Genomic DNA, 27,264 nt, shown 5'->3' on the forward strand with positions numbered 1-27,264 from the left:
TGTCCTAACACTCTGCACTACTTTCATCCTTGAACAGAAGCTGAGCTAAACTGTTTCAACGTGTTCAATCAATATAGTTTTGCGGTGACAGACTCAGAGATCGTCGACTGTTTTCTCCGACTTGTGTGACATAGCAGATGAAACGCTAAAACCGAAAGTCGTCGATGTGTTTTGTACGTTAATATTTTTCCCGCGCAAATCGCTGATAAACCCTTTAAATGCCGTCCTTTTCAGCTATGAATACAATGTCTGAACACTATACCGATCCAACAAAATCGTACATACAGTAACTTAGTGGCTACATTTTAAGTACTAACGTTACTTTGAGCTCCTGCGCATCGTCAGCCGTTGATGAACCCCTCGAGCACAGCCGAGCGCAGAGACTTGTGCGCATGCGAGATCTAGACTTCGGGGATGGGTCTATCGATGGAAACAAGATGGCGACTCTGGCGAAAGCGCCAACATATTTACTGAAGTAGATGTCCAAAATTAACCGCGGTAGCGGGATTTCTCAAGCCCCTCTGGGGTTCCGTGAAACATGAAGACCGGGAGCATGTTTTGGAATAGGAACTGACCGGGTTTAATACCGTAACAAAGTCAGCGAGATGTGCGAGAGCTATGCCCGCTCGCTGCTGCGTGTTTCGGTGGCGCAGATCTGCCAGGCTCTGGGCTGGGATGCGGTTCAGCTCACTGCGTGCGATCTGCTGTCCGATGTGCTGCATCGATATATCCAGCAGTTGGCCAGGGCCTGCCATCGGTACTCTGAGCTCTGTAAGTGCTTCGTGTGCTACCCCGATTACTTTTTTAGCCCATAAACCTGAAGTAGTCGATCACGTTGTTGTTGACTACCTCTGTAGCTGGCGCCCCCTAGAAAAGGTTGATGTGTCAAAAAGTACAGTAACGTCAGTTACAGAGCTAAGCAGCGTCCCTGTATTGTTATAATTGTGTCTGTGATGCTTTCCAGCGTCTGGTCAACACATTGTACATAGTATATGTCACATGCATTAGCACCTAAGCACTATAAAAAGATCAGTCTATCAATCTGAAACCTGTTGACTTTAGGCTGAGTGTTGATGCAGCATCAGTCAGAGCACCTCCTTGTATGTGCAACACAAGCATTAGTATGTAGTCAAACTGCTGACCTGTAATCAACGCTGACAGTATACTTTAGTGAACAAGAGGCAGTCAAAGTATGTGCTGAGGTTTAATGGCTTGTTTTGATGCTGCAATTTAGATGGAAGAACAGATCCAGTCCTGGATGATGTCAGCCAGGCCTTCAGGCTGCTTGGAGTGAGTCTGAGTGAACTGGAGGACTATGTCCACAACCTGGAGCCTGTGGCCTTCACCCATCAAACGCCACTCTTTCCTGTTAGCAAAAACAATGTTCTGCAGTTTCCCCAGCCTGGAGCTCGAGATGCAGAGGAAAGGAAGGATTACATTCCAGACTACATGCCACCCCTGGTCTCCTTACAAGAAGGTCAGTGCATACAATTGCTATATGAACATCTGTGTGCGTGTTTAGCCAGTGTTTCCCAGAGGTCGATATTCTATAGTTTAAATGTCTCAACTAATCCACAGTTGAATATACATAATACAAATATGCACTCACTTGCCAGTATTTGGGTTTATCTAGCTATAACTAATGCAGCCCAAAACAGCCCTGCAATTTATACTGTGTTGCTATGATGCTTATAATTTATCGCTTTTTGTTGGTTTGTTTTTTTCCAGTATTTTATCATCTCCATTTATATCACTGAGGATGGACTACACATTAGAAACACCTCTCAGATTAACACCTCTCAGCTCAGTAGCACCACAAACTACTACACCCAACCCCCCCCCCCCCCCCCCCCCCCCCCCCCCCCCCCCGTTTTTTTCCGGTGGGTGGGTGGGCATTATTATTATTATATTCCAAGATCACTCAATCATGACTGGACCAAAATATTCACGAGCTTGCACTAACTTTAAATACAGTGATTTCGACATAGACTTTACTTGAACGGGCAGGCCAGGTATATTAGCAACTGCCAAAGTATATTTGGCGACCATTTTAGCATTTTGCAGGGAAACACAGAGAAAGAGATGTTAATTTGATATTATATTAAGTGGACATTTTACTTTCGGTTTCCATATACATGCGGCGCAGATGAAAACAAAATCACGCGGCAATTTAGTAAATACGGTGACTTTATGAAATGTACTGCTGATGGAGCGGGAGTGTCGCGGTTCTGTCTCTCGGATCCCCGACACGACACTGTGGACTTCAGTGTCGCGGTTTCCATCTCAGTTTCATAACCGTTATAGCCCTACAAACTACATCCTACAAAATTATCATAAAGTTGAGTCAACATATCTCGTTAAAATTTTATCCTTCATGAAGGTAGGATTGTATTAGACTGCGGTTCTAGTTTTAACTTAGGCTTACCTAATAAACTGGCAACTGAGTGTATAAAACTATATCTTTGGGCCATTATAATAACCATGTATATGTTTTAAAACCAGTGTTGTTTTGGGAATCCTTGGAGATGAATTGAAACTCAACTCATTTTATGTCTCTTTCCTCTCTAGAAGAGGAGGAGGAGGAAGTCCTTCCTGACATGGGCACCTCAGCTGAAGCTATGCAGGTGCCACTGGAAGAGGATGAGGAGGACATGGACGACGACGAGACGGTCAACGATGAGAACCACCCGCTGAAGAGGCACCTGGACAGTCCTGATGCAGCTATGGGCATGATGCCTACCTCCAAGAGACCACGCATGTACCCTGGCCTCAGCCCAGAATGGGGGGTTGAGCCCAGGGAGCCCCTTACCTCTCTTAACCCTCAACGTGTTCCTCCAGGCATGCTGCCTTCTCATGATAGCCTTGACCCCATGTCACCTGAAACACCTTCTGGAGCCCTGGCTCCCTTCAGACCTCAGCCAGTAGTACCAAAACACTCTGATCAAAAGGGCCTCACCACTCCAGGAAGAAAGCCTAAGGTTTCATCCCCTGGCAGACAACGGACTAAGTCCCCTAAAGGGGTCATTCCTGTTCCGGTGGGTGGTAGTCCCATCCATTCTCCAAAACCGTCTAAGGAAAGAAAGAAATCCCCAGGGAGGACGAAGAGTCCTAAAAGCCCCAAGAGCCCAAAGATGGTTTCAGCTAAAGCATCCCAACCCCAGAGCAAGACAGAAGGTGTGCATAAGCTACCGCTGTCTGCACTGAGTGAGAGGATGGGCAAAGAAAACATCCATATGCGTCTGAATATAGAGGACAGGGAGTTATCTGAGGGCCCCTTTAAGAAACTAGAGCCTGATAATACAGCCATTGATGACTCCATTGATGCTGTGATTGCTAGAGCATGTGCTGAGCGGGAGCCTGATCCTTTTGCTTTCTCCTCGGGCTCTGATTCAGATAGCAATGGATTCTCCAGCCCCAGGAGGCTGACCATCATGGAGCCGTCTACGCCTAAAGTCCTGATTGGGCCCGGCAACTCTGTAAAAGATACATCGACACCACTTCATCTACATGCACATGCAGGCCTAGGAAACTGGACTATGGATGACTCAATCAATGAGGTGATCCGAAAGGTCAACCAGGGGGGTCCGTCCGCACCCCCGCCAAACCAAGGCGAATATGTGTCCTCTGGATCAGCCTCACCGCCTACTCCTGAACCTCTGCTCAAGGTGTTTGAGGAGAAGAACAAGATGGCATCATCAGTAGATGTCAAGAAAAAGCTGAAGAAGGAGCTCAAAACTAAAATGAAGAAAAAGGAGAAAGACAAGCCAAAAGACAAGGACCGGGAAAAGGAAAAGGGCAAGCTGAAAGAGAAGAACAAGGAGAAGAACCGGGATAAAAACAAGGACTTTTCCAAGGATGGCAAGATGCCTTGGAAGGAGTTTGGAATGAAGGATGATGACCTTTTTCTTCAGCGAGACTATACTCTGCCTGAGGGCTCCATCAAGATAAAAACCAGAGATGGAGATGGCCCTAAGAAGGAGAAGGAGAAACACAAAGACAAAAAAAAGGATAAAGAAAAAAGTAAAAAGGACAAAGATAAGAGGGACAAGGGTAAGGACAGGAACAAGGAGGACAGGCAGAAACAATCTGCATTAGCCCCCTTTGCTCTGAGTGAGGTCCCACCACTGTTCAGCCCCTCTTCCTGCCTGCGCATACCCTCCATGCTTCCTCCTTTGGCCCCGATCCTCCAGGACAAGGACATAAAGAGCAAGGAAAAGGACAAGAAAAAAGACAAGAAGGAGAAGAAGAAAAAGAAAGACAAGGAGAAGGATAAGGAGCGAGAGAAGGCCAAAGAAAAGGAGAGGGAGAAAGAAGAGAAGAGAAAAGAAAAGGAGAGGGAAAAGGAAAAACGGGAAAAGGAGAAGGAAAAAGAAAAAGAGAGAATTCGATTGGAGAAGGTAAAACGTCTTGTGCGGTGTGTCATTATGTTTCTGTGTTTGAGTGACACTGAAATTTACCTTGTACTTCCTGATCCCTCAGGTGAAAGTAGAAACTCCTGCAGCTTTACCATCTCCAGTCATCCCCAGACTGACACTCAGGGTGGGAGCAGGCCAGGACAAAATGTAAGCATTGAATGGATGTCTCTGGTGATATTTCTGATAATGTTCCTTCCAACACCTCTTTGCATGTTACTGGAGGTTGTCGTTTTCTTGCAACATAAAAAAAAGGATGTTTGTTTCTGCAGCAATATTATCATGACACATAGTACTAGAGCTATAATTATTATTATAGCAGTATTGAAAACCGTCGAGTACCTTAAGCTTGCATCAAATGTCTGGTCAGATTCATAGTCTTATTTTTTATATGATAGTTGAATGATGATGATTTAAATCTTTTAAGACTACTTAATTAGGCAAAGTTATTGTACTTAACATGTGAAAATATTTGGCTTCTTAAGTGACGTGAAAAAAGTTTGTATTACTCTAAGTTTTTAAAGAAAGTACTGTTTTGGTATCTGTACTAAAACGCAAGTATGGTATTGCTACTAAGGCCCCATCCACACTACTCTGTTTTAGTTTACAAACAGAGAATTAAAACGAATAAGATCTCCGTCCACACCAGCGTTTCCGCTGCGTTTTGGAGTTGATCTCCGTCTACATTAAAACGAAAACTGAAAACGCACAGCTAGGCAGACGGTCTGTTCCGTAGTTACAAAAGATTTGTCGAAAGAATAAATAAATACAGACTAAGCATCAGACCTTTTTTTTTTTTTTTGTTGTTGCATGAATCAATAACAAGCTGCGACTGTTACTGAATGTAACACGGGAGTGTGGCGGCAGAAAACAGACTGGGAGTTGTTGCAAAGTAAACGCCGACATGCACAGTGTCCGTGTAGGCAGATGATTGTTATTTGCACGGTACAGAATATTTTAATAAAAATATCATGTCAAAAACCTGGTCAGCAGCATCGTGTTTCTGCTTTACAAGACCCAGTCAGAGAGCCGAGCGTGAGCGGCTGCGTCATTGTTTCTAAAGTCCTTGGCCCGTCTTCACTAAAACGCCCTCCGGAGTTTTGAAATGCAAAACGGGGTCAGCAGCTTTTCCAAACTTCTCCGTTTAAGGTCTTCGTTTTCGTTGTTGTAGTCTGGATGGGAGGTGCAAACATAGCAAAAGGTCTCCGTTTTAATTCGAAAACGCAGTAGTGTCGATGGGGCCTAATATAGAAGAATTGCAAATATGTAACTGTGTTTAAGCAGGTGAGTTTTACTGAGATTGAGACCTGAGTAAATGTAAAAAAATAATACACTATACTGAAGAACAAAAATATACATTAGAATATAAGAAAGAACTGTACAAAGCAGTACACTAAATGAACAAATTAATAAATAATAGAAATGACCAAGAATAGACATCACTCAGCTAAAACTAAAATTTAACTAAGAGTTTAAACACGTGTTCCTAAAATGGCCCAAGGATACCATGCTGTTTACTACATTACTACATATTTAAGTAGTTAAAATGATTCTGACATGTATTGATATTCTTTACATTATGTAGTTAACATAGAGATAGTAAAGTCTTCTATTTGTGGTAACTTGTATTTGTCTCTGTCCATTGCCAGTGTTATCAGCAAGGTAGTTCCAAATTCAGAGCCCAAGACGCCAGTACCCAAGACCCCCGCTGCCAAGTCTGGACCTGGGAACCGACCTCGGACGCCCCCACCGCCTCCAATACTCTCCCCAGTGGTACCCATTCTGCCCCCACCTGCCTCGCCTCTCCCACAAGCTCCTGCCCCTTCATCGTTGCTGTCTCCTGCCTCTGTGCTCTCTCCAGCCTTCAAAACACCAGTCCGCAGCGTAGTAACTGAGACTGTCAGTACCTACGTGGTGAGTATTCATACTCACCACTTTTGTTTATTGATATTTGATGCATATGACAATAGTATTTTCATAAAGTGTGGTTTATTTTCTTGCAAATAAAAAGTGCATGCAGTGTGTTTTTCAGTCTAGGTGGACAGTAAATGAATTAAACCTATGATAAAAAGGGCTACATGTCTATTAATGTAATTTTTGCCCCCTTTTCACTAATCAGCATTGTTTCTGTAATAGCTATTTTGTCTTTCATAGCGGAGTGTTGCTTATGCTTTCTGCCATGTGTATTTACTCAAGATCCGAGATGAATGGGGAAACCAGATCTGGATATGTCCTGGATGCAACAAAGCTGATGATGGCAGTCCTATGATAGGATGTGATGACTGTGATGATTGGTATCATTGGTAAGTGAATTGTTTATTTTTTTCTGGCCTAATGAACCTTCATACTATGATGTGCTTTTATATAGAGAGCCTAAGACCTTCCCCTTCTGGTGGACTACCATAGCAGCTTATTCCGGATATAATATGTACGGCGAGAGACCACAGATGTTTTGATCCCATTTGAGTTGTGCCCTGTATTACACATTACTGTTTTACGACAAACTGCGACTTTCTTGACAGACAGAATTATATTTTAAATTGACAAACATATGTGTAATTCAGGGCACTATTTAAATGGGATAATGCCTCTCGTTGTTGACTCCCGTACATTTTTTTTTCTGAAATAAGGGCCCGTGGAGAAGAAGGAAAGGACTTAGGCTCTCTATAGGATTATACTTTTGCATAGTTGATAATTCAGCACCAATTGTTTCCATCATGTCACGTCTTGTGATCTGTGTTTGTGCCTGTTTGTGCTAGTTGGTGAAAATGTGGGTTGTAATTGTACACTGAAATTCGTGGTTTGGTACATTTTACGTACAACAGTGAAAACAATAGAAACTCAGATAAACATATTTTTGTCATTTTAAAAAGAATTTAAAAAAACAATTAGCCATTGAAACACTGGCAAATAGTCGGTCAATATATCAGTATTGCACAATTCTTATTACAAGACTCAAATGTGCATATTTACAGATATACAGTAGATGGTGAAAAAAAGTTAAAGATCAGTTTTTATATTTATAACAAGCTTAAATCAATTAGAAACAGCAGTATGCGTAGTTTAAAGTTTCTTAACATGCAGTGTGATGTTTTTTGCTTAATATTATACTCTGGAAGTCCATGAGTAATTCCTAGATGTCTGCAGCTTGTTTTTGACTGGATTGCACATGTAAAGAAACATTTGCAGTGAAGCTCAAGCTCTGTAATAGACAAATTCGGGTGATGGTGGTGCCAATTGTCATGTCACCAAACTTAATTCAACACACAGTTTCTGTTCATTCAACTCTTTCACCAGTGTCATTGTATCTTACTGGGAAACTAAAGCATGCTTCTAAATGATAGATGGAAATTACATCAGCTCTGGTTTCTCATTTGTCATTTCACATCAGTTGTCCCACTGTCAAAGCTTCCACACACTATAAGACATGAACCTAATTTGACAGTATCAGGCTTATTTATGTATCTGTTTGTTTATTTTAGTCCAATATATTTATTGGGTTAGAAAAAAATACATAAAAAAATAAGAGTATAAAAAGCAATGCAGATCCATACACACACACACACACATCAAAAACTAAGAATTAAAAAATGATTTTAAAAACCTTTTATGGTTCATTATACAGTCATACACAGGTTAGCATCCCCATATTTTCAGAAAATCTGTAGGTGTTCTTTAGCGGCGTACATCAGTGTTTTTATAGATTTATTTGAATGTAAATGTTTTACTAACGGCATACCGAACTGAAGAAATAAATAAGAAAATAGCTGCATCCTAAGCATCTTTGCACTAACATGAACTCTATTCTTGTCCTCTCTGCTCAGGCCTTGTGTTGGGATCCTTACAGCCCCTCCCGAGGACCAGCAGTGGTTCTGTGTTAAATGTTCCAGCAAGAAGAAGGACAAAAAACACAAGAAAAGGAAACACAAACTGCATTGAGAACTATGCAAAAAGCACATATTTTGGACTTTTTTGCCACATCACTCGTGGCACTGCTGTAAAATAAAAAAAGAAAGTTTAACATTGTGGCTGATGCTAACATCGGATGATTTTTTTAATGATGTCAGCCACGATGGGTGGTGAGTTGGTAAGAAAAAAGGCTTTAACCAGCACATATCCAGCCTTAGTTCTCATGTGGTTTTCCCTTTTTCACCTGTAAAGTGTTTGCTTGTTGTTTCGGATGTCCAGTCGAAGGAGATCATGACAATTATGTTTGTATAAGGAGACCACGACTTTGTCTAAGATGAGAGCTCAACAAAGCAGAGAACAACTAACATCCATCGTCTTTACTTTTGTTTCCTTCGTGTTGTCACAAGAGGAATGACCTGCAAGTCAAACCTGTCTCCCCAGTTTTCTGCAGTATCATTGAAATGTCATGTATATAATGATGATGGCATCAGGTGTGTATAAATGTGTCAATACCAACATCCAAGCCAAGTGCATTTTGTTCTTAGGATTCCGATTTGTTAAATCCATTTTCAGATATTGGTTTTTAATGATTTCCTGTAATTTCTGTACATTTTTTAAATTTAAAGTTTGTATTTTTATTTTTTCTTCATATGGATTTGTCTTGGAGTTATACTGTAGCTGTGCTTGTAATGTAATTAATTTCGCTGATATTTCAATATTAAAGATGAACGGTCTGTGTACTCACAGACTTTAAGACGTAAATCTCATTACCATCAAAACTGTACTTACATTTTCTGTCATTCTTATTTAATTTTCAACCTGGACAGTCTATGTTTACCCTCTTTTTTTCCCCTCCCCAGTAGCTGTTTGTTTACATTTGCTTACATATAGAATAGAGTGGAAATTTTTTTAACAAACTGAGTTTCTGATGTTGAATTTTGTTCCTGCTCATTTCTCACTGGATGACAAAACCACAAACGAAGCAGTGTGCAGTTGGTTCCAAATCCTCTTGCAGCAGTCTGTGCAATGCATTAGCCTAGATTTGGGGGCTATTCTGCTGAGTTGTCGTGCAGCACTTCACCTACATAAGATATGTAGGAGAATGCTTGGCAGTCACATTGCACAGAGTGGCTTGTCTAAAAAATTGATTGTGGATTGTGGGGAACTGATTTCTTGTACCTAAAAATGTCTCCTGTGCCGTTTGCAGCGGAGTTGTTTTTTGCCTTTCCCCTCAGTGACCACACGGTGTCATTCTTCATGCACAGACACTGCCACTCATGCCGTGTATAGTGGCAACAGCAGGCTCACAAAAAAAACGTGTTCCACCATATTATGAATGTAAGAAATGTTAACAGGTGTCCCTCTGTTGATGCGTTTAGAATCTTTAGCTCGCTAAGCATGCCTTTAAGTAAAACCAGCTCCAGTAGTGCTCTCCTTCATGAGAGAATCTGTAGATGACTGTAGAGAGACTGTAAACATGATTTACAGTCGCTGAGAAGCTATTAAGACTTCTTAATTAAGATTTCTATAGAAAAGAATTCACTGTGAGATAGTAAAGCGTGTCTCCCCAGTCAATAGACTTCTTATTTTTATGGTGCAGGTTTTGCGTGTCCAACTTTTTCCATTCTCAGAAGTAAAATGTCAACTGTTATATCTATAGCAGAAGGTTTTATTATCAGTCAAGCTTGACTGTACATACTAGATGTTTATCAGATTCACTGTGCTTCTGTTTATTTCTGGGAACATTGGCTGACCTCAGACATCTAGTTGGTTCATGTTACACAATATCAGAAATTTGTTTTTGTGAAAACCTTTAATGCTTTCTGATCATTAGATGTACTCAATCTTTGAACTGAGTTTAAGAGTTTAATTTTCAGAGAGCACTTAGGCAAACCTAAGAAAAGGCCATTAAAGTCGTTCAACCTACTGTGGGTAAAGGCATGGTTTAGTTTGATTGAATCTTGTTCAGACATTAATTCTCTAATTCTGCTATATTTGTTTTTGGTGGTGACTTTTGACTTGATTTCTGTTTAAAGATAGGTCAGACTCAATGGCTACACCAGGATGCTTTTCAGTCTTTCTACTTTGCTGCAAGCATTTATTATTTCAGTTTTACCCTCATTTAATTGAAGGAAACTGTGGCACACCCAATCACTGACTTATTCAATACCCTTATTTGGTGAGTACAGTCACAGAGACAACATCCTTAGAGCCTGAGGTTTAATCATATTTATTAACTAAGACACCTTCGTTAGATATGGCTGCTTGATATGATATGCACAAAAAAGCACATGTTGACTCCTTAACTCTTTTAAAATGTCAGATATTCATTTTACGTATTCACCTCTCTCTATGAGCGGGTTGCGCCTATAGATGGATGGAAATGTCTTTCGATAACACTAATTCAAAGAGGAAGTGGAAAAAATGATGTGTGCCTAAAATAAAGGGGAAGTAAAAGGACTTCTGCCCATGCAAAACAAGCTGACATTTCAATGTGGTGTATAGCTTTTTATCATATGAAATGCATTCACTCATGCAAGCCCACATGAACAGGGGGAAATACAGTACGTTACAGATGTAATCAAGCAAGATCAATTATTTGCAAAAAACCTACATATGAATTTAAGTGTCAGTAAGGTCAAAGATAGCAGAGCTGGCTGGCTGTGGGCCTCTTGCTGTCGCTCTCCCTCTTCAATCACACATGCTGGTGTCAGGTCTCATGTTGCTAGCATCTGCTGGATCATAAGTTACTGCCCAGTGCCTGTAAAGATGGAACTCCAGTATGTCTGACATAAAAAGTATTCAGTCTTTATTTCTTATTAGGTTGCTGTCCAGATGCATCTACATCGCCTCATAAATATGATATAATGTCGCATTCGCTGGGTGCGCAGAGCAGGGGAGAGCCCAAATGTATGACACAGAGAGCAGAGGTCTAGTTCCAGAGTATTTAATACGGGGCTAGATAGACAGACATAAACAAAAACTCATGGGTACAGGTAACTGGTACATCCAAAAACAGAACAGGTAAGTAGCATACAATAACCAACTGCACATACATGCAACAATGACCAGACAGGGAAAGAACAGAAACACCAAACATTTATACACAGGGACTAACGAGCAGGGCAGGAGCAACACAGGTGACTGGGATCAGGGTTAACGAGGCAGAGAGACAGAAGGGAAAAACAGAGAGACTGGATGGCAGGCAGATTACTGGAGGTGAGCAGACATAACACAAGTACTGAACACTAAACATATCAAAGTAAGATGTAACAGATCAGAATAATAAAAATAACAAACTAATCCAGACACAAGCAGACAGAATACGAATACACTAATAACAAGGAACACAGACTGAAGCAAAGATAAAACAAAACTCAGAGCAGACATGGGCAAAACAACACAGAAGTACACAGACCAGGAGTAAACACTTAAGACATGAACTAAGGTACAGGACTAAGAACTAAGACACCAAACTTGGAACTAGGATATGAGACAAGGCAGATACGAAGTAACTTAAAGATGTGGATGAATGAAATAATGAAGGCTACACAGAGACTAAAGCAAAATTATCAAAATCAGATTAGTTAATGAAACTGGCGGAGAGCATAAATTGACATCTAACAAACAGATAGAACCTAAGCATGATGGTAGAGATCTAACACAAGAGGGACAGGAACAGAACTAAACAAGTACTAAAGGCAGACACTGAGATAATAGGACAGATCAGAACCACCACACAGAACAAGCAGAAGACTGGATACAAGACCACAGACAGACAGGACTGAAACCCAGACACAGAGAACCCAAAATCAAAACACAGAGAAGGCATGGCCAAAATAATATAACCCAGACATGCTGAGGACAGGATCGTGACATATAATGCCGCTGTAGTACAGAATGCACTGCTTGTTTATATATAAACAGGTTTCAAATTCATTTCACTTCTTCAATTTTAAAAACTCACCGCGTTAGCACACGCGACAGAACACAATGTGCACCGAGCTGGAACAGTTTCAGTTTTAACCCATAAAAAGACAGACAGTATTTGTTTGTGCAATCAGTCTCAGAGGAGCCCAAAACTGGTAAAAAGGGAAAGCTGATGAGTGTTTTCACTCATCATGAGACCACCTGCAGTTCTGTAAACATGTGCTGCTATTTGACTTATTACATGCCAGGCATGAGTGCATTTTGTTCAACCGCAGCATGCACTAAGACAGACTAACAACAGCTTTCTCTTCACTGTGGATGTGAACAGGATGTGGTTGGTTTTTTTTTGTTTTTTTTTATAGTGGTGCATCTTTGCTGTGTGATGTTACAGCTTCCACAAGTTAATCATATTACAAATGCATTTCATATAGCATTCACAGACCATTTTGTCTTGTATTATTTTTTACTTCTGGAACCTCTTTAAATGGGATTTCAACTGGAAAGCAATAGTGCATGCAACATTGCCATACTGAGCGTGTGTTTATGCTCTTACATGTTGGTAGATCTGTGCAGGAAGAAAGGCCTTCAGTTATTCTGCGCTCTACATGGCGCCAGTAGCACTCACAGTTATACTAAGCAGCTACGCATCATAAAGAACTGGATTTCAACATCGGTGTTTAAAATATTCATGTCAGCAGTGAGAGCATAGCTGAAATGAAGAGGATTTTGTGCGATGATCAGAGGAAGTGGAGCCCCTTCATGCTGGTCTTCTCAACTATGATACCAGCACACACCGACATGACCCTGTTTCAGATGACTTTCCTACTTAATGTCATGTCTCTCTAACAGGACACAGCACCTATGGGAGAATGAGACCTAGATTTAATTTCTCCTGGGTTTTGTGCAAAGAATATCATGAGAGATTACTTTCAAAATTTTAATCGGATGGCTCTAAGTGTGTTAGTTATGAGATAGTACTGTATGTGTCCTGCAATGTTCAGTAACTTCAAGGCTTGGCCTTCGTCATATTCCCAACAATATGGCTCAGAACATAGGCAAATGAGCGATGTCCAATGCAAATCAACATGCAATATGTTTTTTCATAAAACTCTGTTGTTGAGCCTCGTCGATAAGCTCTGAATCCTGCCATCGGTTGATGATCAGGGCTTTAACTGTAACGTGGAGAACCATTTCCTGTAGCATTACATACATGTCATTTGAGTTTTTATACATTATATGCTCTGGAATACTGTAGGAGAGTCACAGGCAGTTAAATACACTTTCAGCTACTGCAGGTATTTCAGATTGACTAGTCTGAAATGGTGAACGACGGGGGCCATACTGTACTCTGTTCCTTATTTAACAAGTTGCTGACTACCATGTTGGCTCATATTCGAGCAGGCTATCTTTATCCCTATCTACTCCAGAATAATAATGACATGGGGTTGTCAAGGAAAGCTCTTTACCTGTCTCCCACTAGTTTATTATCAGCCAGCTCATGGGGGGACAGTGACATGTACATCCCCGCAGGGCTATAATATTTACCTTCAATATTTACAGGTGCTCAGTGGTGAGCAGAATGTTTAACATGAAAATATTTTTTAGGATACCAGGCTTGATGGTCGCCTTCTGATGATGAAAACATGCATAGAAGCACACCACAAAACCAGGACTTGTGAGATCTTGTGGAAAGTGTGTCTCTAATTTCCCCCAATCTGACAATGGGAATAAATCATCCATGTCCGATATTCTGAAGTTTTCCTAATATGGGTGTCAATTAGAGCAAGAGTGCTACTGTGGCTACAGCTCTACAGCCTGCAAACTGGGCTGCCGCAGGCAGCACAATGCATTAACGCACGATGAGCTGTCAGAGAGGATTATTTCAGCCACGCCAGTCAGCGAAGGGGGTGGGCGCCGCTCTGCTGCACTAAACCGAGAAAGAGTGGGCGGGAGACAGAGAAACGGAGAGAAACACATAGAGGATAGAGGGAAAGAGAAGAAAGTGTCCATTACACCGGGTGGATTTTTCCAGAGCACCGATGTTGGAACACTCTTCTGAGCTGGCGCTGGTGCAGAGTTTGTATGCCAACAGCATGCGCTGTCCCCCATCTGCGGCCGGGATCTCTGTCAGGAATGAGGACCTGCCTATGAGGTACGTTGGGGTTGGCCCCTCATTCAAATCTGGGCTAGCTTTTGTGGAGCAGCCTGTATCTGGACTGCTTCTTTGTCTGGGTTGAATATTGTCATAGGATGTATTGTTTCCAGTTGAGGAGTTCGCCCATGCTATGACTATATGAAGGATGGTGTTGATCTGGTGTCTCTATATTTTTTTTTCTCTAGGAACCCAGAAACTATATATTTTAATCTAACAATTTTGGCCAATCCATATCAATTCCATCTTCCCTAGACAAACATTACTCAATAAGGAAGCAGTGGTTTTGTTTATATTTGTATCAGGATAGAGAAATCAACACCTTATAGCATTCTCCTTTCATTTAATTCACCTTCCTTCTCTTTTCAAAGTTCAACAAAGGCTCAGATACTAGCATGAACAACAATTAAAGAAAGAGAGATAAATGTACCATTGATGCAGCTGTTTGTCTCTGAATCACACAGGCCACTGAAAAAGACAAACCTGTGCGATTAGATATGCACTGAAACCAACCCAGGCCTTACGGTACTCCCTCTGTCAAAAACAACAAAAGATATCAACGATCTTTAAAACAACATAAAGGAACATTTACATCCATCTTGGAATTTTCATGAATTTAGTGGAACTGGACCCTGATAAGGTAGTGTTATCATGTGTGCTTATTACATCTTGACACAGTACATTTCCTCTAGTGGAAAGCACGATAAGATGAAGTTCTTGCTCTCCATTTTGAGAGCCCTTTAGTTGGTCGCCATTCTGCAAAACCGTTCACAAAAGGCAGAGCTAACAAAAAGTGTGCCTCCAAGTTTAAGGCGACATGTTTAAAAAGACATAATATGGCCTATCTGGGTCTTATTTTTTTACACTGTGCAGTTTGTCACGGAAAGGGTGCAAATTTAAATGCTGGATGATTATGATGATGATGGGTGAGAGGGACTTCCACTGCATGAGGGGGAAAAATTTGATGTAAACAACAAAAGCATGGTACGTGTGGAGGATTATGATAGGATTACAATAGTAATAATCTCAGATTAGGAATAGGAGGCTAGTACTAGAAGGTGCCAGCAACTTGGTATCAGCATCTGGAATCCACTCCACCAAATGTCTCTTTTGAAAAACCAAGGACATGAATGCCAAATTTTAGAAATAAAGTAGTGCGATGGTATTATGTACTGTACATGAAACTGTACTGTATGTGTTGTACATACCCACGAGAGAACGAAGAGCTGCACTTTACAAGAATCCTGCTTCTTTTATAACAAATCTATTCAATAAGATCCCCTGAGATCTAATTTAGTCAAAGGAAATATGTGGATGCTACAGATGGGATGACATTATTGTATTTTTCCTCCATCTTAATGAAACCTGATTCTCCAGAGAGGTTTAGACTATCTTTTTATAGCAGGCCCTCAAGCTTAATGGTAATGGATGTTGCATAGTGGGCTTGTCTACATGTATGGCAAAATAGGTCGCATATCACATTATGCATACAAACCTCTTTTAGTCACTGTTTAATAAAGCATGCTTTGCGGTGTTGCCAAGTTGCCTTGAAATTGCTATGGATACACGGATTAAGTCGGATTTCATGAATGGGATGTTTCTTAACACTCTCTATGAATAATATCTTTGGATTGTGCAGCTGCTGAAGTAATAATGAATGGTTTGATAATTAGGCTACCCCCCTTCCCCCGCCTCTCTGCTATGGCAAAGAGTACTTGACAACAGCCCCCCTACCTTTCCCCTCAAGTGTAGAGGCCTCGCCCTGCACGTCCAGCACAACAAAAGGAGATAGGCTCCCCCTCCCCCAGGGAAACAACAGCCCAGCACAAAGGGGAACATGACCTGTGACCCTTGGCGAAAGCAAGACAGCATGAAAAAAGAAAAAAATATGCATTTTAACCATCTCACTTTTGACATGAAGAGATGTATAAAACTGCAATTTAAGGCAATAAATAAGCTGGAAATTGTCTTATTTATTAGCATAATCCAATTTCAGCAATGCAGGCACCTAATTTAGACTCTGAGAAATTATGGAACAAGAGGAGCATCATTAATCTTGATGATTATGACCTGGGTACTATATGTAAACGTTTTAAATTGATCATTAGATCTCTGGTTCATCCACAGACTAACCTCCCTTCACAACAAAGCCTGGACAGGATGTAATTCTTTTAATGTTGCTTTCATTTTTGAAAATGCTGCAGGATGTCAAGTCATTATAAGAATACAATGGTATGTCAACGTCAAGAATTACAAGTAGGTCAGTAAACTCTGTATAGGACACCACGTGCCAGTCCCTATAGAGGCATTACAGTAATTTTACATGGGGTGGAAGCGCTGTGAGGCTCGCAAAGCAGCAGAAGCAGCAGCAGCAGCAGCAGCAGCAGCAGCAGGCAGCATGGTTTCAGACTTTTGTTGAAGAGACCACGCCTCTGGTTTGCTGCAGCTCGGTGTGCAGTGTGACAGCGGCTTGCCTGAATTTATTTCAGTCGGGGACGAGAGAGAAATCAGGAGGAAGGAATAAGGCGGATATCGGTGCCCTCTCTCTCCCTCTCTCTCATGCAGTTTTGAGACGCCCCCTCCCTGCACCTGTTCTGCTTCGTCTTGTCGCCGTCTCGCCGGAGTTGAGCCTCTTGCGAGTGAGCGGACGTCGCTTCTCATTGTTAGATAGACGTTGTTTTGAGCATGACTTCGACGTACAACCTGGATTTCCACCCTCTGGCCGAAAGTCGGTTAATGACTTCGAGCGACACAATGTAAGTAATCCAACTATCGTTATTCGCAGCGTTAGTGCTTCTCTCCGTCAGCGACGCCAACATTTGGGAGAGATAAAGCAAACAACACAGTTCCGGGCGAGTTGGGAGTTAGCTAACGTTAGCTTAACTGGCAACTGGGATGCTAACGTTGCTAATCACGCGAACCGAGACGGTACGCTCACCTGGAGTTTTGTCTAACTTAGATAATACAGGATGTAACCGCAACAGAAGTCAGCTGAGTAAATGTTAACACCACACCCAACTACGGCTGAGCACACACCGTCTGTGCTAACAGATATTACTCGAAGTGACTGGAAAACGCAATTAGCTAGCGACGGTATCAGATACTAGGCGCGCTACAATAGTCAAGTGACATGTGCTTCCGGAGATCACACGTTTCGGTTTCAGTCCAGAAAAACAGCACAGATTAGCTTTTTAAAAACAACAACACAAGGTGTATATTTGTATTACTTTAATTGTAGAAATACCGCACCCCCTGTGTGGTTGGTGTTTTATTTAGTTAGTTGCAACTGAACAAGTTTCCGTTGTCGTGTGCTCGATCGAAACGGTAGGTGTTTAACTGCCCACTTATCAACGGGTTAAAGGGAAGTGCGTTGAGGAGAGTTATCGTGTTAAGTTGACGTCAAGTTTGCTAATCATATATTTGTTGCCACCTTGTTTGTTTTTCAGCTTTACTGGCTACATCTCATCAGCATGAGTAAAGCTTATTTGTAGGCAGCACACGGGCTATCAGCTCGGCTTGCCTGGCGCACTCCCAGTCCCTCCCTGTCTCTCTGCTAGCCACCGAGCTAGCTAACATCGTTAGCTGGTGCTCCCGTCCATGTTGAATACAGAGTGCTGTGCTTACTTAACGGCGGACACGTGGTTTGCTACATTATTGAGCCATTAATGGAAATCTGGTGACACGACATGTAAACAAGGGAGAAAAGACATTCACCAAGCACAGAGGTCCATATTATAACTCTGTCGTCTCGACATAACAGCTAATCCTGCTTGACAAAAACATTTCCAAAACACCACAGCTTGCTTTTACAAGACTGTTTCTAAAATTTTAATGTTTGTACTTTCAGGAGTGCTGTCTTTATCGTGCAGCAAAATGTGCCCGGTCCTTTTGATTTTACGGTCTTGCACTTCAAACGGTTATTTTGTAAGGGTGTTTTCTTCAAACCATTTTTAGTAGTTTGGTCATTAAATTAGGTCAGTGTATAATGTATGCTTGGCTGCAAAGACAGATTCTGATCTATATTTTGTTCCTTTAGCCTTTTTGTTTGGTTCTGACTTCTGAAACACTCGATTAACAGAATCAATTAATCGTAATTTTTCAATAGAAATTGTATTCCCTAGTTCCAATATAACACATGTAAGGATTTATTGCTTTTCTTTATGGAATGTGAAGGTAAATTGTATATCTTTAATGTTAGTTGGACGAAACAGGCTATTTTAAGACAAAGCTGTGATGGAGGCTTATAACTATTTTGTAACGTTTGTAGACCAAACCGTCAGCTGATTGTAAATTGGCCGGTTAATTTTTCATGGAAATAATTTTCTGCAGCCTTGCTTTTTTTATAATCCCATGTTGAAGGAAGCAGGTGAACATTAACAGGTTTTAAATTTAGTGAATGGTTTGATTTTTATGACATTTCACACTTCTGAAGGACTCTTTGAAGACTATCTCATCTGTGGGTCTTGGGGACAGTGAGGTAGTGATTAGATCTTGCCCCAGCTGTATTTGATTGATTTATCCCTCTGATTGTTGACAGTGAGAGTGACTGTCAGGGTTTAAGCGTGATCCTTTGGCAGCCAACACAGCTGTAGTGCTATGTCAGTAAGCTAAGCGTCACAGGGATCCCTTTTGTTGTGGCCGGGGAGCTGTTGATCTGTGCGAAGTGTAGGATCTTGGCAGAGGGTCCTGGGGCTGCTCGGGCCGGCTGTTCTGTCCCCCCCCCTCCCCTCACTGTAAGGGTGGTGGCAGTGGTGGGAGAGTGTCATGCAGCCAGATGTTGAAGGCCAAGTGTAGGAGGGCTCTGATCTGGCTGTCACCTGTTTCTCTGCTCCTACTGCTAGCTTGGCGCGGCAATAATTACAAGACTGGCAGTCCTGGAGCTACATACACAGCCTTGGAACGCTCATAATCACGTCCCCTATGTGGGGTGGTGTAATCGAAGGTTGAGCAAATTCCTCTGCGAGCTTTCGCAAACAAAAGATATTGTAGGACAGAGTTACATAAGACCAGATGTCCATGAAATTATCGGTACCGTATGGCTGTTTAGTCATTAACAAAGTCTACACTAGAGGCATGTTACAGCAGCAAAAAATATATGTCTCAGCTTATGATTCTAAATTTAGATATCAATTAGCATAATGTTTTCAAAATGATGCGCCATTCAGGTCAGCATGCTTGTGTGTCAGTGACTGCAGTCCACATGAAGTGGGATCAGCTGTTTGGTTGAAAAGGCGCTTCTTGAGTGGACCAGGGGATGTGTCGACAAGAGAACTTCTTCTGGATTGATGTCTTTGTGGAGCAGAAAGCTTCTGTGCACAGTTGTAGACTGTCACAAATCACTGATTACTAACTAGGCTTTATAGTGTATTGGAGCTACAACAATTAAGTTAGTACAATTTTAAGAAAAGTCAAAATTCTGTGATTCCACCGTCTTAAATGTGAATATTTTACAGTTTGTTTACTTTTCTGGGACAGTAAACTGAATATCTTTGGGTTGTAAATAAAATGAGACATTTGAGGACATAATCTTGGGCTTTAGGAAACACCGCTCAACATTTTTCAACATATTCTGACATTTTATAGACCAAACAATTGATTAATTGAAAATAATCGACAATGAAAAAATCGTTGTATAAATGCCCACAATTTGATCTGAGTGTCTAAATTAGAGTTTAATTTATTTGCATTATATAGCCCTCAAAATTTTGAAGATTTAAAAGACATTGTACACTACTTTCTGCTTACAATCCCACAATGCACAATAAAAATACAGTTGTGACACAATGTTTAAACTGTGTCTATAATGGTGAATAAGGGACTTGTTTTGGATAAAGCCATAGAAAAAAACGTGCATATTTGTAAGGAGAAACTGAAAGTAAAGGAGTACATGTACAGCAAGAGGAGTGTTTAATAAAGAGAGTAATAATAACCTATTTGTATAGCACATTTCATGCAAACATGCAGCCCAGAGCGCTTAACAAAGCAAGATCAGATGAAAATAAATGGTAACAAAAAAATAGCAGTAAGTGAGAGGAAAACAAACACAAATAGAAAAGAGAGGTCTTTAATTTCTTTCCAAGGAAGTATTCTGTTCAGATCCGATGGGATGGATGTACCACAGTTTAGGACCATAAAAACAGAGAGCAGCTTTGCACAATTTGTTGTGTGTGTTGCCTATCACAGGTTAGGATGATTGAGCAAGTCACGGCGGTAAGCACACACTGCCAGAGTAATCAAGTGTAATTTTGGTGAGTTTTCTCCATTTGAGATGCATTTGTAAGGCTCCTACACATTTGGGTATGCTCCACCGTAAGATTTAAATTCAGGCTCCATCCAACGCTGACGGAGGTGTGTGAAAAGAGTTCATTTAGTTGGGTGTTTTGACTGTGAACATTACTTTAGTAACGTCATCCATAACCGGCAGGGACACTTAGTGTGATTATGCAGCTAATGGGGCGGGCCTTGTCATCAGATGCTGGCCGTCTGTTAACATGCGACCCATTCAGAGGCTGATTGAACACGTCTGTCTTCATCAGGGGAAACGCAACAATGAAATTAGACTGTATTGAGCGGAATTGGAGTTAATGCCAGGAGGAAAATATTTTAGTAACGTCTCATCAGAAGTGCTGATTAGAGTCGACCACTTGGTATGGAAATCAAAAAACAGTCCCCCTGATTCTGCTTTCGGGCCTCAAGTAACATCCATCCTCAGCTGTCATTTGTTGCTGTTTTGTTTAAAACCTGGTCCACGGGTCCGAGTTACTCTTGCTCAGGGATCCTACAACAAACTGTAAATCCTGCTGCTGTCGTCTGTGACCACTTTTTAAGTTAGAACTTCAAGCCTGTCAGGAAGATATTTTTATACCAAGCTTGTGAAACCTTATTCAACCTGTCAAAGAATATTCTGCCTCTTTTTGTAGTAGTGGAGAAAATAGATACAGCTAGGAGAGGGAGCCTTTATGTTCTACTTGACAGCTGTCAAAGATATTACCATGGCATTAGAGGCATTCTGCGTCTTGTTGAATCAGCTTATAAGGCCATTGGTTTCCTGAAAGAAAAAGCAACTCATGTTTTTTTTGAGGGTATTACAACCAAACAGCTGTTTCAGTTGACTGATTTTCCCCTTTTTTTTTCAGGAGCATTACGTGTCTCCATGTGAACTTTGACTTTTTTTATCCCCAATAAAGCACGACAGCAGTGTTCTGCTGGTTGCCAAAACAGCCCAAGGCAAAGGAGTCTGTTACTCAAAACAGGAAGAGAGTTAGCATTACGGGTAACATTGCCCTAACAAGACTTGTTTGATCAATATTTTAATCAAAGCAAAACTGCGGTGGTTTATTTGACATTCAAGTGCCAAATAACATTAATAAATGGCTAGAAATGATAAAAATACATTTTATATCGGGGGGGTTTAATAGTATAAGCGACTACAAATAAGCTACTTTCCATCAGCAGTGGTGTCCAGTCACGTGACATGTGTTACTGCTGTGACCCCTGATGGTTTAGGCATGAATAATGTCCAAACACACACGCTGAGCTTTCAGAATCATGTGCATTACTAGGCAAATTGGCTGACTTTCTATTATGGGCACAGCAAAGGTATCGGTGGCATACTTGCGCGGTCAGAGCTCACCAACAGGACAGGCACATGGTTCAGATAAATCACCTGTTTTTATGGGTGGTGCAGCAGTACGCATGCAACTGTCATGGCTCTGGCTCTGAATGACTCGTCAGCTGCTGCAGGGCGTCTTGGAGCACGATGAGCTGCCACATCGCAGGGGTGTTTGTGGAAGCGCAGCAAAAGACTACATCACTACTCTCTTGGAGCATTCTTCTGGGTGGTATAGGGAGCAGATCTGGGCAGGATTGACTATCAATAACAGTATTTTTGATTCAGTGCCCTTTATCAATAATATGCCAACATTTTATGTGCTGTAATATAAAATTTGTTTTGAAGTCGGGCTGATTTTTATTTTTGAAAAGCAATGCCCGTCTTGAGATTTCTTGTCCCCCCTCAATAAAAGAGAGGTAAATGAAATGTTATTTGTGGTGCTTCTTTGGAGGAAAATGTGTCTTTATTGGAGCAATCTCCTGGTTACTCTGAACCCACTAAAGAGTTTTCAGTTAAACTTATTTCTACTAAAGAAATAACCCCAGGGAAAAGAGTTGAGTGTGTGTTGTTTAAGGCGTATGCCAGCAGTTTTGTATTGGCACAGTGCCACTACTGTATTGACATAACATTATTCTGCCTAAATGGCTTGACACTCCAGTTCCACTGATCCATACTACTTTATATCAGCAACTGACACTTAAAACTAACTACTGGCAGATTCTCATCCCATCCTAGGCAGCTGGCACCCTTTTTTGTAGATAAGCTAGTAGGGCTAGCCATAATTAATTACTAACTGGTTAATGGGATGGTCCAACTTTTTGGGAAATGCGCTTATTTGGTTTCTTGCAGAGAATTGGATGAGAAGCTGCACTATTTCGTGGCCAGGCTCAGTAACTTCCTGAACTCTAGAGGTGCAGATAGCTGGATTTTGTAACCTTATGACAGAACCAGATTAGCTGTTTTCTTTGTGTTAAATTAAGCTAGCTGGCTGCTTATCCTGATAGGTAAGTGTATTTCCCAAAATGTCAAAACTGTTTCTTTATAGTGAATGCAACACCATGGATTCTTTTAACTTGAAACACTCCTAAAACAAATTTTCTGGCATGTTTTTACCATCCTGTCTTTTCTAGCTTTTTTTCTCTTTCCTCCAGTTTCAACTCAGTGGTCACTACAGCTCTTACTGTGATAGTGCTTACTGTCTGTGCACTTTCTGTCCACTCTACAATATCGTTCCATGATGTAATAACACTTGGCAGACAATTTGAATCCATTATTTTTATTACTTGAATGTCTCTGGTTCGTTGACTAATACAAATGTATGGCATATAGACATTTTTGCAGTACTGAAAATTTTTTAAGGAGTGGGTAGCAAGCCCGAAGACCGTATTATTGCAGTAACGTTTCTCCTCAACAGTCTCTTAAGCTGAAGAGACAATGCACAGCTGCAGGGGGCTTGAGAGTTTAATGAATGTTAAGTAGACACTGTGTTGATTTTGAGCCTTCATGTTTTTAAATGCTGTGACCCAAATCCAGTTTTTCAAGTGAGGTTTGCTGTTTCTATAACAAGATTTCATCAAAGGGCCCTTAGCAAAATGGCGTCCCGAGTGCCAGTGGGAAAACTGGATAAATGGTGTCACCCACCAGCGCTGTAGCCTTAGCACACGTAGCCTTCGATGTGTTCCAAAGCATCTCTCTGACTTGGCCCATTGTGCTGTAGAGGAACGGTGAATAGTGTTCTCCAGCATGGGGGAACAATATGTGATTGTTCCCCTGCTGTGGCGAAGAAGCTGTAGGTTACTCTCTGTACCATCGCCAATGCGCCTGAGGAGGAGATGTACCGCAAAATCTCTTTCTGTTAACTAGCGATTCTTGGAGGTTTAGAGCTCTGCAGTGCTGTTTTCGTTTAGCTGTCGGAGCTGGTGGGAGGGGGGCCCTCACCCCTTTTTGGTGGAGAGGCTTTTGTTTCGCCGGGGCTTTTTTCCCGTGTTTATGTCATCATTCGAATGTATTGACAGCCTACAGGAAATTAAAACATTCATACTGAAGTGTAGAGTTGGATTTTAGGAGAACAAGAACAAAAGTGTGATTTGTTAGCATGTCATTTAAGTCCCTCAAGGAGTTCGGTGTTTCTGCAGAACGGCTGGGCTCAATTTGTAAGAGATGGATGGCTCGCGTCCAAAGGTCTGTATGTAAAATTGTTTTTACATTAGTGTAATTTTTGTCACTCTCTTCTTAGTGTTTTTAAGCATTTTGGTACTGTTGGTGTGTACACCAGGCTAATATATTTTGTTCCATAGTCTACACTTTCTGTATTGTACTTGTGGTCCTTGTCCCTTCTTTATCCTCTGTGGAACCACATTGTATTGTGAGTGATGCTTTACATGTAAGCATAATAGCTTAACATGATTTCCCTGCCTCTGCATCTGTGAATGGCTGTAGCTCAGATCTCATTCCTGGTTTCCAGCGGCACTAACCCTGTCAGGAAATGTTTGTGTGCTTCATTTGTGTGAGTGAGACAAAGGTGCTGTAGTTGTAGGTACACTGGTGGGTATTGATTCTGTCTCCCAGAAGCTTGCCTCAGAGGAAAATGGCGCAATTTAGTATTTCACATATCTCCATCATTGCGCTACTACTCCGACCATCCAGATTGCTGGCTCAATATTTGTTGACCATGTAATTAAGAGATGTTACACCATCCATTACTGTAAGCAATATATTGTTTAAGCATCTACTTCAGTGTACATATACACAAATAGTCACACATCAAAGGATTTAATGCTCTATAAACCATTTGAATTCTTGGTAGACATTTTGAAATATTTACAAACTATGAATGTCTCCTGGTGGGAGAGCCAGTACTTCCTAGAGAATGGAATAAAAATATTGAAACAAAAACTAGTTTATTAAATTAGTTTCTCTTCAATACCTGGAAAGGGGTGTACATACAAATAGTCCTGACCCACTCTGAAGTAGAACTGGTTTTGTGTGTTTCTGTGACCTCTTGATTTAACTCAGTAACATACTTTGGTGTTATTACCTGCTGACAGACCTTTTTCAGATCAGCTAAAACTACTTGTTGCAGCATTATGACCAGTATAGAACAATATCTTGTCGTAGTAGACCATTTTACCCTTTAAGTTAAAACTCTTTTTCTAACTGTAAAGTCTGCCTTTTAGTCGCATGCAAAAACTTGATTGTTCTTCCAAAATAAAATAATCATATGTACATTGATAACAAACTTCTTTCTCAAATACCATGTTGCCGACTTCAGTTTAGATAACACATTGTTCCTAATTGATGTATTTTGGTCAGTCCCCAATGAGCTTCATATAAATATGACCACAGATTTTAACTTGTGAAATTAACTTTGTTTAGAGCCTAGCATTCTAATAACAGATTTTTTGTTTCTCTTAGCAACGGAAACGGCAGCAAGATGAATGGGTCGCTGGAGCACTTGGACCAGCCAGACCCAGACTCCATCAAGATGTTTGTGGGACAGATCCCGCGCTCCTGGTCAGAAACAGAACTGAAAGAGCTTTTTGAGCCCTTCGGAGCTGTTCACCAGATCAACATCCTCCGTGATCGCACCCAGAATCCCCCTCAGAGCAAAGGTAAGCTCAGCGCACAAAATTATTTTAGTGAGTGTTGGTTCTACCAAGCCACACAGATTGTTAAATACTAGACTCTTGAAAATGTTTTGCCTGCAATTGAGATGTTTTAAATGTAGTGTTAAGTTATTAGTTGATCAATAAGTTGGATTAACATGAAATACAGAATTGATGATTTATTTTGTACAGTTGCTTGCCTCTTACAATTATATTTTAGAGGAAGAAAATATGTTTGGGGTCTTGGTATGTAAGTTTTAAGACATTTTTATAACTTGGCATGGACTGATTGTAATTTTCTGTTTTAGAGTAAATGGACATAAATTGCTAAAAATTAATAAAATAAGCTTTAGTCATAGCCATAATAAATTGGCATATCTAAACATTGGATGGTTACCTTCCACTGGCCAGAAGCACAGAGAAATTTAGATGTTATATGGTCACCAATCTCCCCTACCTGTATTTGCCTGGCTTTTAGTGGTCAAGCACAATACACAAAGCCCTGTTATTGCCGCATCATCTACCATCACATTTCAGCACAGTCGCCTTAGGCAATGCACAGCATTGCTTGTCTGCACACGCAGTGCAGCTGTTTTTGTGCTTACAGGTGAGATGATTCAATAGGCGTTTGTTCCAGGGTTAAAAAATAACACCTTTTTTCATAACCCTATAGTATAGAAATACTTTTTCTTTTACTTTGCCATCCTGGTTTAAAAGCAGCATTATATAAAGGAAGTGTTATTCAACTGCAATTTTCCATTAAGACATCTATCGATGCGCTCACTGTAGAAATGGTGCTCGAGTTGAGTGATTCAGTTTAGGTTGCAATTAGAGGAGACGGTGAAGTGGAAGCCTGCTGTCTGCAGAGAGCTGTAAAGTGCCACTGGAAGTGCTCAGTCTCCCGTAACTAACTGCAGGTGAATAAAGTAAACGACTGTTTCCCTGATGTAACTGTCCTGGGTTTACGACGCCACCCAAAATTCAATTCCCATGATGGTTGGATGACTCACTATGCCCAAAGGCAGTTAATCCACTCTCGGGTTTTAATGTGGTGGGATCCTGTTTGATACCGGGCTCTGCGTCTAAATGACGCCTGTTTTGTGCAACCAGCGGTTTCACGGCCACACCAAGCCATCCGGAGCCTTTTGGCGTTCATTAAAGGTCTCTGGCCAACCATCGGCCATAGTTTTTGAGGTGTGTCCAGATCCTTTAGCATTATTCGTCACTTATAAGCTGCTATATCCCACTGATTGAGTCAGTAAAATTGTTGGTGGAAGGTTGCCTATCTAGCTGTTCAGCAAAAAGAAACAGTAATGGATCCTCAACTGAGTATTCCATAGTTTGCCCACCAGAGGGCGCGCTGCAGTTCCTCTGTTAACACTGCAGCACCACAGAACAAAACATCAGCTGACCGCAGTCTACCAGACCCAAAAAGAGTAGCTCCTGGTAGCTCTCACACTCAGTGTTCCCGGTGAGTTGGTCATTTGTCACGTCAATTACATAACTTAAATAAAAAAAAATAGCCTTGTCACTGCCGTCTCCAGGCTCACAGCAGTATGTTTAATGTTACAGTAGGGAAGTGGTGGAGGCCACGCTGCTGACAAACGTGATTGTAAATTTATTTCTGAAACAGTTCTAGTGAAT

At 41.2% G+C, this 27,264-nt stretch overlaps 2 protein-coding genes across 7 annotated transcripts in view; both read left to right on the forward strand.

Moving 5' to 3' along the window:
- The first annotated feature begins 141 nt into the window (after positions 1–141).
- taf3 (TAF3 RNA polymerase II, TATA box binding protein (TBP)-associated facto) lies at positions 142–9,105 on the forward strand. Of its 2 annotated transcripts, none has more exons than XM_046038124.1 (7): positions 142–771; positions 1,235–1,477; positions 2,569–4,397; positions 4,480–4,562; positions 6,062–6,311; positions 6,609–6,715; positions 8,237–9,105. In XM_046038124.1, exons 1-7 carry the CDS (start codon positions 606–608, stop codon positions 8,349–8,351), a joined length of 2,793 nt encoding a protein of 930 aa, XP_045894080.1. In that variant the 5' UTR covers positions 142–605; the 3' UTR covers positions 8,352–9,105. The 2 variants fall into 2 exon arrangements, with proteins under 2 accessions (XP_045894080.1, XP_045894079.1); XM_046038123.1 differs by having other exon boundaries at positions 149–771; positions 6,062–6,326.
- A 7,673-nt stretch (positions 9,106–16,778) lies between these two features.
- The window catches only part of LOC123962506 (CUGBP Elav-like family member 2), a 29,436-nt gene continuing 18,950 nt past the window's right edge, over positions 16,779–27,264 (forward strand). For 2 of the 5 annotated variants that reach the window (XM_046038670.1, XM_046038669.1), the window contains exons 1-2: positions 16,781–17,159; positions 25,430–25,626. In XM_046038670.1, the coding sequence (XP_045894626.1) occupies positions 17,089–17,159; positions 25,430–25,626 (268 nt within the window). In that variant the 5' untranslated portion in view covers positions 16,781–17,088. Of the gene's footprint in view, positions 17,160–17,544; positions 17,728–25,429; positions 25,627–27,264 lie in introns of those variants that run through there. The other 3 variants (XM_046038671.1, XM_046038668.1, XM_046038672.1) reach the window with 3 other exon arrangements.

The sequence above is a fragment of the Micropterus dolomieu genome, linkage group LG22, assembly GCF_021292245.1.
Source record: "Micropterus dolomieu isolate WLL.071019.BEF.003 ecotype Adirondacks linkage group LG22, ASM2129224v1, whole genome shotgun sequence".
NCBI lineage: Eukaryota > Metazoa > Chordata > Actinopteri > Centrarchiformes > Centrarchidae > Micropterus > Micropterus dolomieu.

Excerpts from the sequence above, each read along its gene's own strand:
- taf3 (XM_046038123.1), top strand. The coding sequence starts at position 606 with ATGTGCGAGAGCTATGCCCGCTCGCTGCTGCGTGTTTCGGTGGCGCAG. Across the intron at positions 4,563-6,061 it reads GGAGCAGGCCAGGACAAAAT|TGTTATCAGCAAGGTAGTTC; the intron begins GTAAGCATTGAA and ends GTCCATTGCCAG. Across the intron at positions 6,327-6,608 it reads AGACTGTCAGTACCTACGTG|ATCCGAGATGAATGGGGAAA; the intron begins GTGAGTATTCAT and ends TATTTACTCAAG.